Raw genomic sequence first — 14,769 nt, 5'->3', positions numbered from 1 at the left:
AAAATGCCCATGCATCTGGCAATTTATTATTTTACTATTTCTAACCATATATCCTTATTGATACCAATTTATCCTTCACAGATGCCACCTTTCCTGCTTCAGTGAAACTCTCCACTTCCACAGAAAGGTCACAGGGCTTTTTTTTTTTTCCTTTTTTAACCTGCTCATGGCTGCAGAACTCCATGCCAGAAGAGATTACAATAACAAAGCTCACAGGCTTCAAATCAAACCACAGGCTTCACCTTGCTGCAGTTCATTTTCCATCAATAACAATCAGCTGAAATTACACAGAAAAATCTAAACTGTTACAAGGCTTTTTGGAATTCAAGAGGTGCAGATACAACAGAAAAAAAATAATGGGAAAAGCACTGCAGCAATTACTAAAAGACCAAATCAATGTGTGTGGGAAAAATCCCAAAGAAAAGTGTATATGGGAATGAATCCTATTGTTGATAAATAAACAACAAAATTTGCTTCAGGAAAATATATGTAATCAGGTAAATGTGTGGGTAAAATGTGCATGGTTTGTGGTAAGTATATAAATGAAAAAAAATCTAAAAAAGAGAAGAAATAATATTCTTGCAGTTCTAGTATCTCTTTTTTTCACAAGCTCCAACGAGAAAGCATTAGATGTCGGGCACTTGAGATGCTTTTAAGATTAGATAATTTAGCTAAGAAGCATTATTATAGGAAAAGCATGTGCTTGTTATGAGATAATTATATTAGGAGTGGCCTCTCAGGCAGAATGGATTCTGTGAAACAGCCTTACATTTGTGTAAAACCTTCGAGTCACAAGAGAAAAGAGCAGCTTTGTAAAATGAAAGAAAATGACCTAAATAGGAAGATCTTTAGAAGTTCCTGCAGGAGCTCAATACCCCAGAGGGCAGGAAAATGAAGATAACTCACAATTCCTTACTTGACTTCAGGCACTTCTTCAATGTGTCTGCATTGCTCAGAACCAATTTCTCTCCTGGTTTAGCTTTGACTAAAGTGCAGTGAAGTCCCTGAAGTATAACATATTTAACCAAAAAATCTCCACAATAAATTGTTGCCAGTGAGCCCAAAGTGATTAGAGTTTTAATTTTCAACCTTTTATACAGAAGTCCCATTTAATTCTGTCTGCTGGACTGAAAGAAAAGGCCTTTGCACCACAGGTTTTCAGAAGCTTGAGCTCAGTGTTCTCTTTGAGGTCACTCAAAGAGAAAAAAAAATCCCTCCCAAACTAAAATTTATAAAAACAAACTGGAAAAGTTGCATTAAGTTAACTAAGATAAAAAAAATTTATAGCTGTTGCAGTAGTAAGACTATTACAAATGAGGTGGATGGGAGAATTAAAGGCTAAACAAAAGAGTAATTAAAAATATTACTGTAATTAAAAATAATATGGTTAACTGTTAATCTGATAATTACACTTTTGCCAGTATCCTTTAAATTGCTCAAAAGCTACATTATCCACATTGAAGAAATTAAAAGAGATGTAAAAACCACCTCTGCCAATAGCTAAAAAGCTCATCTGCCTCTCTATTTATAAACAGATAAAGAAATTTATAAATTCAGCAAATCAAAACCAGCATTCAGCAAAAAGAAATCAGATATTCTCAAAATTCTAGAATTTCAGAATTTTTTATTATTGTGCTTTGAGTGGAACCCACTGGATGTGAAGAGAGTTGACATAAAGAATTCAGTGGAACACAGAGACTGGAAAAGCCTGACAAAATTTGCCTGTCAGTGTGTGAGTGCATAAATATAAATATAAATATAAATATAAATATAAATATAAATATAAATATAAATATAAATATAAATATAAATATAAATATTAATATAAATATAAATATAAATATAAATATAAATATGTGTCAAAATCTCTGAAGAAGCAGCTTGCTCAGAGAAGACAGAAAATCCAGCAATAAATGCTTTTTGTGACTCAGAGAAGGGAGCATTTCCTGCTCCATCTTTTGTATTGTTAACAACTAAACCACCAACTCCAGGGTTTCCCCTGACAGCTATGGACAGAACATGATCACACCAGGCAGTTTCCTGTGAGGTGACAAAATGGATTTGATTCCAGAGGACAGAATTTCCCCATACTCATTACTGCAGCAATTTTTTCTTGTAACTGTGATGAAATGCTTTAAATTTTTATGCAAGAAATAGGAAGTGAATATCCTGCCATAATGCTGATGCTCTCAGATCACAAAACTGGCTGTAGAAATGGAAGCACTGATGGTGAAGAAAAGTGGCCTGCAAAAGGAAAATTTGAAGATTTTCCAGTGCAGATTCTTATTTAAATGATGATCAGGTACTTCTCTGCAGTTCTGAGGGCATTGAATTGTTACTTTTGAGAAAAAAATAGTAAGAAAATAAATTAGTCTTCTCCCAGCACTGAAACTTTGTGCAGGTAAAATCTCATTAATGGCTATAAGGGTTCTTGAGCAAGACCAAGCCTGATCCTGATGTAATGAACTGGAACTGCCACAGTTTGTGGTCATTAAAATCTTTCAAAAAGGATCAAGAGGTTATTTTTTGGGGGTTTTTGGGTGTTTTTTTTTGTTTGTTTTTGTTTTTACTTACCAGTGACAAGCACCAGTAAGGCAAGCAATCATTATTAGGAATATACATTAAAACATTGGGAAAAACTTTTCAGTTTGTCAGCAGTGTAAGAGATGAGGACAGTGAGAGAAATTACCTTAATTTTAGTGGAGAAAAGGAATATACCACAACTACCTGCCCTAAGAAATACCCAAATGATTAAGCATCAATGTAAACCTTCTTACCCATTGCCTTGTAAATGATTTCCTAATTCCAGCAATGCAGGGTTTGCAGCATTACCAAGTTACAAATTATCCGTGTTCTTATGAAGGCCTGATGAACTATTAACATTAGAATTAGAGCACCACCTTGAACAGCTAACAAGGAACATGTTATTGTTTGCTCACATGGTAAAATAGGGGATAACAGGAATTCTCCATCATCTGGCATAATTCTTTAATAAAATTTAAATATATAAGCCCAACCTGGACTGCACTGTGAAAGTGCGGGTGAGGGAGGCGTTAGAACAGCGGGGGCTCTCCGGAGGGCTCAGGGCTGTATTTCCCTCACATCCCGGCTGTCCCCGAGCACAGGGAAGCCTGGCTGACCCACCTATTCCCGTGCTCCATTTCCCTCAGCACCAGCGACCAACAATCACCGCAGGCGCTCATTTCTTCTCTTTCCATTGCTGTGCAGGACCCGCTCGTTAGGCGGCCGGGAATGCTGCGGCCACTCCCCTCGGCCCCGCCGCTTCCCGCCGCGCCGCATTCCCGGGAATGCCGTGGGGGCGGGCGGCTCCCGGCCCGCGGTCCCGCCCCGTGACGCCGGTTGCCATAGCGGCCGCGCCGCTGGCCATGGCGGCCGGGGAGGAGGACGACGTGGAGTGGGTGGTGGACACCATCGCCGGCTTCCTGCGGGGGCCCGCCTGGTCCATCCCCATCCTGGAGTTCATGGAGCACAACTGCGAGGGTGAGCGGGGCGCCGGGCGGGCGGGGCGGGTGTCCCGAGGCCGTGGCGGGGCCCGTCCCGGTGCGGTGTCCCCGCGGTTCCCGGGGCTCTCTGAGCGGGGGCGCGCACTCGGCCCCGCCGGCCGCGCTCCCCCTGGGCACTGCCCGGACCCGCGGTGTGCCCCGGGCGAGCCGTGGGCCAGGAGGTGCCGTTCGCATCCATGAGCTCGTCCTGGGATTATGGCGTGAGCTCTCGGCTGACACGGAGCGAGCGCTGCACCCTGCAGCGCCCCGGACCCCGGCACGGCCTCCATAGCTCTTCCAGAGCCGGGAGTTTTCCTTAGGAAACCGGTCCGGACAAGCGAAAGCGCCGTCGGGTCAGTGCGACATTGAGGAGAAGGCCCAAAGTGAAATTCCTGCAGCTATGTGAATGCTGTCAGTTCAGAGGTGAAAACCCCTGAGTTTTAGTGCCTCGCAAAAATGACAGCACTGTCGGTGGTTACCGGCGATGTTTTGTAGGTGATCCTGTGTGTGAGTTTAGCTCGGGAACAACTCCAGTTCAAACTTCCATTTCTTCCGTTGTCTTCTTAGACCATCCAGGCACAATTTGGGGAGCAGCCTGGGTGAAGTGGAAGTAGAGGCAGTGAGGAGGGGCCAGGATTGCCCTGGGCCAGGGGAGGCCTGTGCAAGTTTGTATCTGCAGAGGGAGAAGGAGGAAATAGAGTTTCTGATGCAGAGATTTGGCTAAGTTACTCCTGCTTACAGAACAACTTCTGCTGCCAAAAAACACCCAGATCCTTACAGCAAAGTAATGAGAATTTGGGCAAGTCTGAAAGCAGTGCCTAAGGCCTTTGGAAAAACAAAGGCAGCTTTTGTTTGTGATTCTTGGAAAAAAATTGCTTCTCACTTTCTTCCTGAATCGTTTCTAGCTCCCCAAACTTTGCATGAGGCACGACTGTCATGAGTCTGTACAGCTTTCCCTGTTAAAACTGGGAAAAGAGGAAGGGAAAGCTCCTGGAGCATTCACAGCTAGGAGGGGTTAGAGAAACCTTGGCTGGAAGCTTTGTCCTGGGAAATCTGCCTAAACTTGGGTGGGCTGAATGCTCTGGTTACCTTGCAAAGGGTCTGGGTTTAGCTATCGAGGGAATTGATTTATCCCTCTCAGGAGCAATGATCCCTTCTCCTTAGGAGGTTGAGGGGAATTTACTGACAGTAAGAAGATTTGTGGAACCGCTGTAAATTTCCACCTAGCGTGAGACAGGCTCGTGCTGGTCACTGCCTGCTGTGCTCATCCCACTGCTGGCCTGGGACTGACACACTTGGTCAGGACAGAGTCCTTTGCACTCCCAAAACATTTGATCCTTGGGCAGGACAAGCAAATTAGCAACACTCTGATTAACTGACAATGATTTGTGACTCCTCGAAAATACAATTTGGATTTTGGTAACTGGTGTGTGAGGAATTCATTTTAGAACTGTAGTTACTTTGGCCAAGTCCTTGCACTTCAACTTGTAAACTTACTGTAATGATTTTCTATCTGTAAGTGTTTGCTTTCTCTCTCCTTCTTTCTGGGAGCTTGATTAATTTTTTACAGCTTGATTAATTTCCTTCTACATCAAACTGAAATTAAATAGAGGGGTGTGTATCATCCCATTTGAGGGGTCCTAGCCAAGATTTCCGTTTTAACAAGAAGATAATGAGTGCCTCCAGGACATCTGTGTCCCCTGGCTTGTCTTATACTGTGGGGACATACACATGAACCACATACTGTGGGGACATACACATGAACCACATACTGTGGCTCTTCAGATCTTTATTCCTGTTGGGCCCCCAAAGACTGTGCCAAACCCTAAGGAATAATGACAACGTGATTCAGAAGCCCTGACTCAAGGAAATCCAAGGTCTCTGTTCCAAGTACTCCTTAAAGCCACTTAGCTGAGAGGAGATGCTGACTGCAGCTTGCTTTACTTGGCACTGAACCTCATCCCCTGGTGTCCCCAGGCTGGGGACAGAGCACGGGGTGTGCCAGCCTCCCACTCTGCTCTGCAGGAGGAACATCCCCTTGGCACTGCCAGGGAACTGTCACCCCTGCCTGGGATCCCCAGGGCAGGAGGGGTGGGGGAAAAGGGCACAGTTGGAAAAAGGGGAAAGCTGTGGGCTGCAAGAGCTGGGAGTGATCCCCAGCCTGGAGGAGACAACTGAGGCTCTCAAGTGTCTTCACTCCCCTGAGTTTGGGAATACAATTGTGAAAAATGCCAATCACTTGTTTTTAAGATTTTAAAAGTTTAATAGTAATAAAATGGTTATAAAAATCGTAATGCAATTAGAGTAATAATAATTTGGACAATTTGAATTAGAACAATATGAGCCAATAGAAACAAAGAGTCACAGACAGTCTGGGTACCTTTTTCTGGGCAGCATAAGCCCGAAAAAGGACCCACGTTAACAGAGGATTAACCCTTAAAAGCAACAGCCTGTTGCATATTCATACACCTCATACATGATGCATAAATTCCATTCAAACACAGGATTCTGTCTGGGCAGTGTCAGCTTCTTCCTCTCAATCCTGACAGCGCCTTAGAGGCGGGAAGAAGTTCATTTCTTCTGATAATGGAGCAATAAATTCTCTTTCTCTGAAAGATTCAGGTGTCCTATGGCTGCTGTCTCAGTGCGAGTCCTTTCTTAGAAAAGTATCCTACACAGCATAGTTTCTATTTTAACATTTTGTTGTAACCTAAAACTATATTTAACACACTACTTAAAAGAATTAATACAGCATTACTTTCTAACACAACACATATAATATTCATTTTAATATTTGCAAAAAGCAAATCATAAAATATGCATTTTTCACATGGTGGTTGCATAGAACTGATATCTATAATACCTCCCCTACCATTTGAATTTAATCATAGATATTTGTAAGCCTTTTATTTTAATTTCTTCATTAAAAATTTTGCCCTGTGCAAAACCCTCAAGCAATGTTGGTTTTCCAAAGTATGATTAAAAAGCAGATTTTCCTCTGCTTTTGGGGGAAAAATGAAATGTGTGATTGGATTTCTGTCATTGCACTTCTGTGTCAGAAAGTGATGCTGCTTTAGGAGGTGCCACCTCAGCCCACACTGTCCCCAGGTCTGGGGTGATGTGGCCTCAGGGCTATCACAGCTGGCAGAGATGTTGGATGCCTTCAAAAAATCACTGAATTTGTGTGAAGGTTGCACTGGTTCCACAGGCATCAGCACCATCAGGGATGTCACTTGCACATGAAGAATAAATCACACCAATTTAAGCACAATTCCCATTCTTCACATGACTTCAAAGGATGTTCCTGGCAAGTGGCTTGTCCAAGTGGCTAATCTTGGAGGGGATTGAGGCAGATTTATTTCTAAGCCTCTGCTTTAATTGCCAGGTTTTACATTACCTCTCTTAGTTGTTGGCATGAAAAAAATGTAAATTAACCCCTCCCCCAAACCTTAGTTTTCACTTCTTATTTTCTGCTTCTTCCACATATTCTGCAGCACAGAGATCATGAGCTTGAGTAGCTCCAGTCAGGGATTTTAATATGAATTTACATGAATATGATTAACATGGCCTATAGTATAGGAATGTCCATTTTTCCTACATCAGGATAGATATAATTAAAATATAACTTAACTGCACCACATTTCCTCTTTGGGTTTATCTGGTTGTGCAGGCAGGGACTCATTTTCCTGCATCACCTTGGCTTCTCACTACATGAATGACATTTAAAAAATGCTGTAAGTCATTAATAAATAAATCTTCCATGTAAATACACGGAGAGTGAGAAATTTCCTGCTTGATGTGATAAACAACCTTACACAGAATCATGGGGCAGTTCCTATATTAAAACTTACTTTTAGAGAATGTATCTGCTGAATCCTCAACTTGCTTACAAGTCATTTATGAAGATACATTTTCCCAATATTAAATTATGCAGCTTAATTACTTTCAATTATCAAAAACACACACTTAGCCTGAGTGTGTGGAAAACCACGGGACTTTTAGAAATCATGGCCTATATTTTAATTGATTAAATGTATTACCCTGTAAAGGTTAATCTTGCTGTTTAGCGTGTAAGTTAATTTGTGGTGGTTTGTACACTGACTGCAAAATGTTTCTTCTTCCCCCTCCTCAGTTTTTGATGATGAAGAAGAAAGCAAGTTGTCTTACACAGAAATTTATCAGGAGTACCAAGCTCTGGTGAGCATTATTCACTATCTGTGCTAAATTTCTAAGCAAAAAAAAATTTAAAGTGTTAAATGAGTATTTAGATGAGCTTCTAATTGGGTTGTTGTTGTTATTCAGTATTTTTCCATGTGTTATTTAGAAATCCTGTGAGTTGTATTTGTCATATGCATTTATATGCCTAAAGATCAGGTACATGGAAAAGAAACTGTGACACAGTCACAGCTCTTAGGCTGTTTTACATATTCATCATTAAAATTAATATATCCACCACCTTCAAGATTGTATTTATAAGCTTGATAATGTTATTTTCTGTCAAGTGAAAATGACAACCAGCAGGATGTCTGAGAACACTCACAACTCGGATTTTGTTCACTAATGAGTCTGGGAAATCTTTTGAATTATCTTTCAATTATCAGAAAAAACTGCAGGAGATTTTTGGAGCTTAAATACCTATAAAATAGTACATGCAGATTTCTAACACTTTCTGTAATGAGGCTGGGGAATACATATTAAAATATTAAATCATATTAAAATATTATATTAAAAAGCTTTGACTGAATAAATACAAACCGACATTCATTTCTGCTCTGATCCTAAATGCTTTAGGCACAGCCTGGCAAAAAGCCTTTTACTTTCATCAAAAAACCATGAGGAAAACTGGCCAGGAGTCTGGGGAAAAGGTACATGAGTGAGAGTCCTGGAAATTGGAGAAAATATGTTAGAGAGTCATCAAATTTAGCAATAAAAATGCTCATTTCGAACACTTCATGAAAGCAAATAAAGCTTGAAATAAAAAAAATTAGTTCTGCTATTGTAGTGACTTTCCTTGGAGCTTATAACCCACATCAGCAGAAAACAATAGACAATAATGATAAAAATTCCTCTGATTCTCAGGGAAAAACCATAGAAGGTAAGGTATAATCTTATCCTTTTTTCCAGGTGGAGAGATTACTAGAGGACTACCTTAAAGAAGTTGGAATTAATGAGGAGAAATTTCAAGAAGCTTTTTCTTCTCCTCTTGCAAAGACCCACACCTCCCAGGTATTTGCCTTCATGAAGGAATGGATGGATTTCATTCTTAGCTTGATGTTTCCCCTAACACAGCTGGCAGGAGATGAAGCCTGGAAAAGTTTTCATGGTGAAATTGTAATTTTCAATTGAACTGCAGCTGAAAACTGACACTGGGAACCCCAATTTTGTCATAATATCCTAATATTGTCAGGATGTTACTGCAGGCATGTTGATCTAAAGACATAACCCACCAAGTTATTTTCCTGGCCATGAGCTCTTCTTGGATATCTGGAAAAACAGACAGATAGGAGAATGAAATATAATTATTAAAAACATGCTCCCCAGAATTGAAAAATCAAGCTAATTTCAAACAGACTGAGCTGGTTGGGATTTCTGTGGGGTTTAATTTTGAGCATATCTTTCCTCCCACAGGCCATTCTGCAAACAGTGTTGGCAGCAGAAGATTTTAGGCTATTTAAAAAAATGATGGTACAGAAAAATATTGAAATGCAACTGCAAGCAATTCGAATCATCAAAGAAAGAAATGGTGAGCAGTGCTGAATGTGGGGATTCTCTGCTGAAGGATTTTAGTGTTCTTTTGCTGACTCTTTAAGCCATTCATAAATGAGTGTGGAATGCTGGTTCTGCTCCAGTTACAGGAGAACACCCAGCTGATGGTGCTGGGATTTCATTCCTTACTCCTTGCTTGCACTCCCAGTGTCAGCTGTCTGTGCTGTAAGGGTAACAGATTCTTCAGGTCCGTTTGTCTGAATTTCTCTGTGAAACTTGACTGAGTTTTCTGTGGCAGAGTTTTGGTGGCATTTCTGAGTTAAGGCAGTCAGAGCAGTTCCTCAAAAGGAGCAATATCAACAGCTGGAATTCTGCTCCCTGCATGGCAAAGATGTTGTAGTGTCTGCTGTACAATTCACACTGACAAATCCATTCCGGAAGCACAAGTTAAGGCCTTCATCATCCTCATATGTGCATGAGAAAGGGGAGAAAATAATTTCATTTTACTTACTTCTTACTGTATGAGTGTTCTTCAGAGAATAATTTTGAAATTTCACCTTTCACATAATATCTACATCTGGGAGTGGTTCAGGTGGCTGAATTGCAACAGGAAATGCCACAAATGTCAATGCAGAGCTTGGCTTAACTTTTGATGCCAAAACTTTCATTGCCAGAAATCTTTGCCTTTTTCCTAACAGGATTTAGGATATTTTCCTCTAGGATCTTTGTGGAAACAGTTCACATGGCTTTGGTTTTGTGAATATGATTTTCTTTTGTTTGGGTTTTTTAAAATTTTCTTATCAGCCAACTGGAGCACAAAATAATTTTCCTCAGAATAATGCATAAACCTTGTTTTCTTCCAGGTGTAGTGCCTGAGTGTTTGACAGAGGGTTCTGATGTATTCAGTGAAATTGAACAGGAAGAAATGAAAATACTCAGGGAGGTTCTAAGGTAAGAAATCAATCAGTCCCACTTTGTTGTTTTAAAATACAGGTCTGTAGGACCTAACTCTTCCAGCCCTTTCCAGCAAACTGCCTTCATCTTAGAGACAACAGGAATATTTTTGTCAACATCCAGAGGGAAAAATGGGTGGTGCTGGGCAGTGGGTGTGCTCAGGAATATTGAAATGGTGAGGGAGAACTGTGGCTGTGATCTGAGAGGTGTGGTACAAATTCTGCAGATTCTACTCCACTCCCAGTTCACAGAAACAAACAATAGCAGATTAATATATAATATATATAACCATTATCTAATATAATATATATAACCATTATATATATACACCAATATATATAACAATATATATATATAATATAAATACCATGTATAACCATTATCTGATATAACCATCCAGCTTATTTTAGATAATGCTGTTTTCCCTCTGGATTCTGGGAATACTTCCCTTCCTGTCTTTAAATTAGCAAAAGGGATAGATAAATCCTGGAAATTCTTACACAATTATTTTAGCACAAAGATAGTTGAGGACAGTGGGCTCTTGTTTGTTTATCCCAATTCTTTATTTCTATTAAGGCTTAAGTCATGGAAATATTCTGGATACTGACAAATTCACATTACCTTGTACTTGCTTTGATAGTCCTCAAATATTGAAGCAGTGTTAAATTTCCCTGAAAATCACTACCACTAAATGAGTTTTGAGTGTTTCCTCATGTTTATTGTTACAGAAAATCTAAGGAAGAATATGAAATAGAGCAAGAGAGAAAGAGGACTGAAGAGGTGAGTGCCTTACCTTTGTGTGTGAGTTATGGGGATGGTTAAGGAATGCCCTGATATTCTGTCCTGGCTGTCCCAGATCCCTTCCATCAATGCAATATCCCACAAGCATTACAATCCCTGCTCAGCACCTGAACCCTGAAATCCTTGCAGATCCAGGGAGCAGCTGAATTGCTGATATTGTCAGGATCAAAGAGCCTTCAAAGTGTAAGCTGCTTGCAGATGGCAGCACTCCTAATCCCACAGGAGTTCCCTTCAGGATCCCTTGATAGACAGTGCAGTTATTCATTAAATGTTCACAAGAGAGAACTAATCAGCAGCACCCAGAAACCCTCTCCAGAGACCATCCCTGGGTGTCCATCAGACTAAACCACAGAGAAAGGAAACTGAATAGAAACGGGGAGTGTCCAACTTGTGGAATCATGGCAATAAACCCCCCATTGACTGGAAAAACAGGCAGGTGTTATCCAGATCTCTATAGCCCACCAAGAACAGCAATATTCTTGATAAAAAAGTCAGATTGCAGAGCCCCCAGTCAAGTTCACCTGGCCAGAGAAGGTGACAGTGTTCAGTGATATGGTTTTTGTTAAAAGAATGTTTCAACACAAAATTTCATATTTTAATGAATGTCATGGTTAATCAAGAGCACGGACAGTTCTGAGGGAAGGGCTGGATTGTCTGTAAACAACTCAGTTTTAATTGGAAGTTCTTGTGGGAGATTGCTTTGTGTGGCCAGTTCAGTACCTGGGGTGCAGTGCAGAAAATGTAACTCTTGGCTTTGTTTTCTAATTCCAGGCACGTGCTAAACACAAAGCTCCAGATGTTACCCACCAATTTCCAGGAGATTCAAGAGAAGCTGTAACAGCTAAGGAATCCACTGAGGGAGCTGAGGAAAGTCCAAAATGCCCATTAGGTAACTTTGGGGGGAGTGCAGTGCTGAGTGGGCAACGTGAGGCTGGTTTTAAATGATTCAAGAGTCCACTTGGATCAAGATTTTAACAACTTGGCTGGATAAGGCTGTGAGTAAAGTGTATTTGCCCTGCAGGAATGCCTTCCAACATGGCATGTTTTACTATTCCATGATGTTCTGCTCTGATTGATTATTTTTACCTCATGTATATCTATTCTTTCTAATTGTTTTCTGTGTAAAATTACATAGAGGGATCTCATAAATCTACAAAAGAAGACCCCAAACCAGTTTGCCCAGTACAAAAAGGAACTGAAAACTTACCCCAGCCCTCTTGTACCAAGGGGAAAGAAGACACTAAGAAAAGTTCTGCTGGGAAATGTTCAGAGAACACAGTGCAAAAAGCTGGGGTGAAAGGACCTGTAAGTTAAAAACAAATTTTAAAAAAAGCCAAACATAGAACTAGAATGCTAAAAGAGAGGATTACATGTAAAATATATATTTAAAATAGTATTATATTTAAATACAGAACTTCTGTTATTGCAATCAGTTGGATTTGGGTTATTTTTTTTTAACAAATATGTAAACACTTTCATGTTATTCACAGTTTAATAGCACAAATTCAGCTCATGATTTCTGGTTTCAGAGTAGAATTCAGCATTCAGTCCTTTGGTAATTTCTTAGGAGACAGCTCTGATTAGAAGCTTCAACTTGGATTTGTTTTCACCTGGTAATTTTGGAAATATATAGGATGTAAATGTGCTCTTCTTGCTGATACAAAATACACTGATACAAAATAATTACTTTCAAAATTTGAAAATTTTCCCCCCAGGATTTATCAGAAACTGAAAAGCAGCAGCTGAAGCAACGTGAGGATTACCTAAAGAAAAAACGAGACCTGCTGCTGGCTACGAAGAAAGACTCAAAAAATAATGCACCAGCACCCAGCAGTGATCAGAGAGAGGAGGAATCCCCTCCCAAAGAGGTGAAGCTCTTTCATATAAACCCACAGGCTTTCAGTGCAGGTGTGATGCTGCTGCTGAAGAGTGGAATGGGTTACAAAGAATAAGGGGGAAATATTTCCAACTTACTGGTTTTGCAGAAGTTTTAGTGGTGGAGTTGGCATTGGTTGGCTTCAGCACCATCAAACCCTCCTGATTAACTTCAGTTCATGAATGGATAAAATGCCAGTTTGCTCCAAGCCCCTGACCTACTGTTTGGGCTCCTCAAATCTCAAGGATTTTCTTTTGCAAATGCTTGAAAGCTCTCTGAAAACAGAGGAAAATACTAGGAGACCTTAAACCCCTCTTACATTACAAAACAATGTAGTAACTACTCTGTTTCTAATCCAAAATCACTACTCTCCTTTACAGAGCAAGTGGTTAAGGGCATGAACTAAAGTCCAAAGTCTTTCTGTTGCCTCAAATATTTTTCAGAGTTGCTGTGCATTTTATTATGCTCAGAAGGTGCCTGGGGAGCCTTCAGGACAATTGCTGAGCAGGAGCTGAACTTGGGGCTCCCAAAACTCAGATCAGGGCCGTGGGAGAGGGCAGGGTGGTGGAGGAGCCCCATGCAGCCCTCTGATCCATGGTGGGGCTGCTGGTTCTCATTGCAGTGCTGTTTTCACTCTGATTTTAGGAAATATCAGAAGAGAAGCAGAGGCTGCTCCAGAAGAGGAAGATGCTTGCAGAGAAGCTAAAAGAAGAAGTCATTAATAAGCGGTAGTTTTAAGAGCTCATTGCTGACCCCAAGAACACAGGGAGGTTTTAGAGTAAATTATCAGTAAGTGAAGGGATTTCCAATCTTTCCCTGGGATTTATAGAACTCTCAGACAAGCAGCTCAGTACCCTATTGCAAATGCCACTGAACCACACCATGAACACTCGTTTTCCAGAGTGCTGGAAACTCCCTGACTGTCCAAGGCTGTGCCAGCACTGCAGAGCACAGCCCTGCTCCAGCCCTGAGCCACCACAGGAGAGATGGGAAAGGAATTCCTGTGGCAACAGCTCCGAGCTCAACATTGGAACTTTGTCATGTCAGCAGTGCAGAAGGAGGTTCCTTTCATTAGCCCATTATAAACAAATGGCTCTTTCTCAGCTGTGCAGTGAAATAAAGTCTGGTTTCACAAGGAAGTGCACCCTCGACCACCTCATTTGTGAGAAAACCAAGGTACCTTGGGGGTCAGTACATTCACAAATTAACTCCAGGTTATAGAGCTTTACAGGCTTTGGGGGCAGTTTCCCAGGTCCCAGTTTGCAATAAATGCAACTTTAAATAAAAGGAGCTGCTTTAGTGCAAAGCTGGGACTGTTCTCAGCAATTCACTGCCAGAGCAGCGATATTCTTTTTAAGTCCTTCACTGGTTTGGCTTTCACAGGCTCAAAAAGAAGCCAGGAGAGGTCACCCTTGGCCATGACAGGCCACAGCTACTCCCAGCAAAGAGACAAACCCACCCCTTCCAGTTTCATGGAGTTTTTATTAAAATATCATTTATAACTGGTACAGGTTGGCAGATGTTCTGTTCTTTCCCCAGAAGTGGCAGTGGAAGGGCCCAGAGAGGAGAACAAACGTGGTGCCCACGAGGGCAGATGGAGCCAGCACCGAGGGGTGACAGCCCCAGGGAAGAGGCAGAGAGAGCTGGGTCTCACCTTCTCCTGGGAGTGCAGGCTGGTGTTTAACGGGATAGCTGCTGCCACTACAGTCAGTCCTTTCCTAGGAACTGTAAAAATCCATGCCATTCTTGGTTCTGCTGTGAGGCCAGCTCCTGTTTGTGTGAGTGTTGTTAAAGCTCCTGCTGTGCTGCAGCAGTGCTGGTGCCGTGAGGAGCAGAGCAAGGACCGACACTCCCGGGGAGTCCTGGGGAGAACTCGGCTTGGGAGGCTCTGAAGAGAGTCAGGAACGGGGTCCACGCTCCAGGTGATGC

General features: G+C 41.4%; 1 protein-coding gene across 1 annotated transcript; it reads left to right on the top strand.

The window, feature by feature from the left end:
• Positions 1-3,350: 3,350 nt before the first annotated feature.
• Positions 3,351-13,979, top strand: CFAP36 (cilia and flagella associated protein 36). Its single transcript, XM_058019566.1, has 10 exons — positions 3,351-3,501; positions 7,636-7,700; positions 8,628-8,729; positions 9,132-9,246; positions 10,073-10,160; positions 10,892-10,943; positions 11,736-11,853; positions 12,100-12,269; positions 12,680-12,832; positions 13,486-13,979. Exons 1-10 carry the CDS (start codon positions 3,387-3,389, stop codon positions 13,570-13,572), a joined length of 1,065 nt encoding a protein of 354 aa, XP_057875549.1. The 5' UTR covers positions 3,351-3,386; the 3' UTR covers positions 13,573-13,979.
• Positions 13,980-14,769: the final 790 nt, after the last annotated feature.

The sequence above is a fragment of the Melospiza georgiana genome, chromosome 3, assembly GCF_028018845.1.
Source record: "Melospiza georgiana isolate bMelGeo1 chromosome 3, bMelGeo1.pri, whole genome shotgun sequence".
In the NCBI taxonomy this organism is placed as follows: Eukaryota; Metazoa; Chordata; class Aves; order Passeriformes; family Passerellidae; genus Melospiza; species Melospiza georgiana.
The sequence above is the reverse complement of the archived record's forward strand: the minus strand, read 5'-3'. Positions and strand labels throughout refer to the sequence as shown.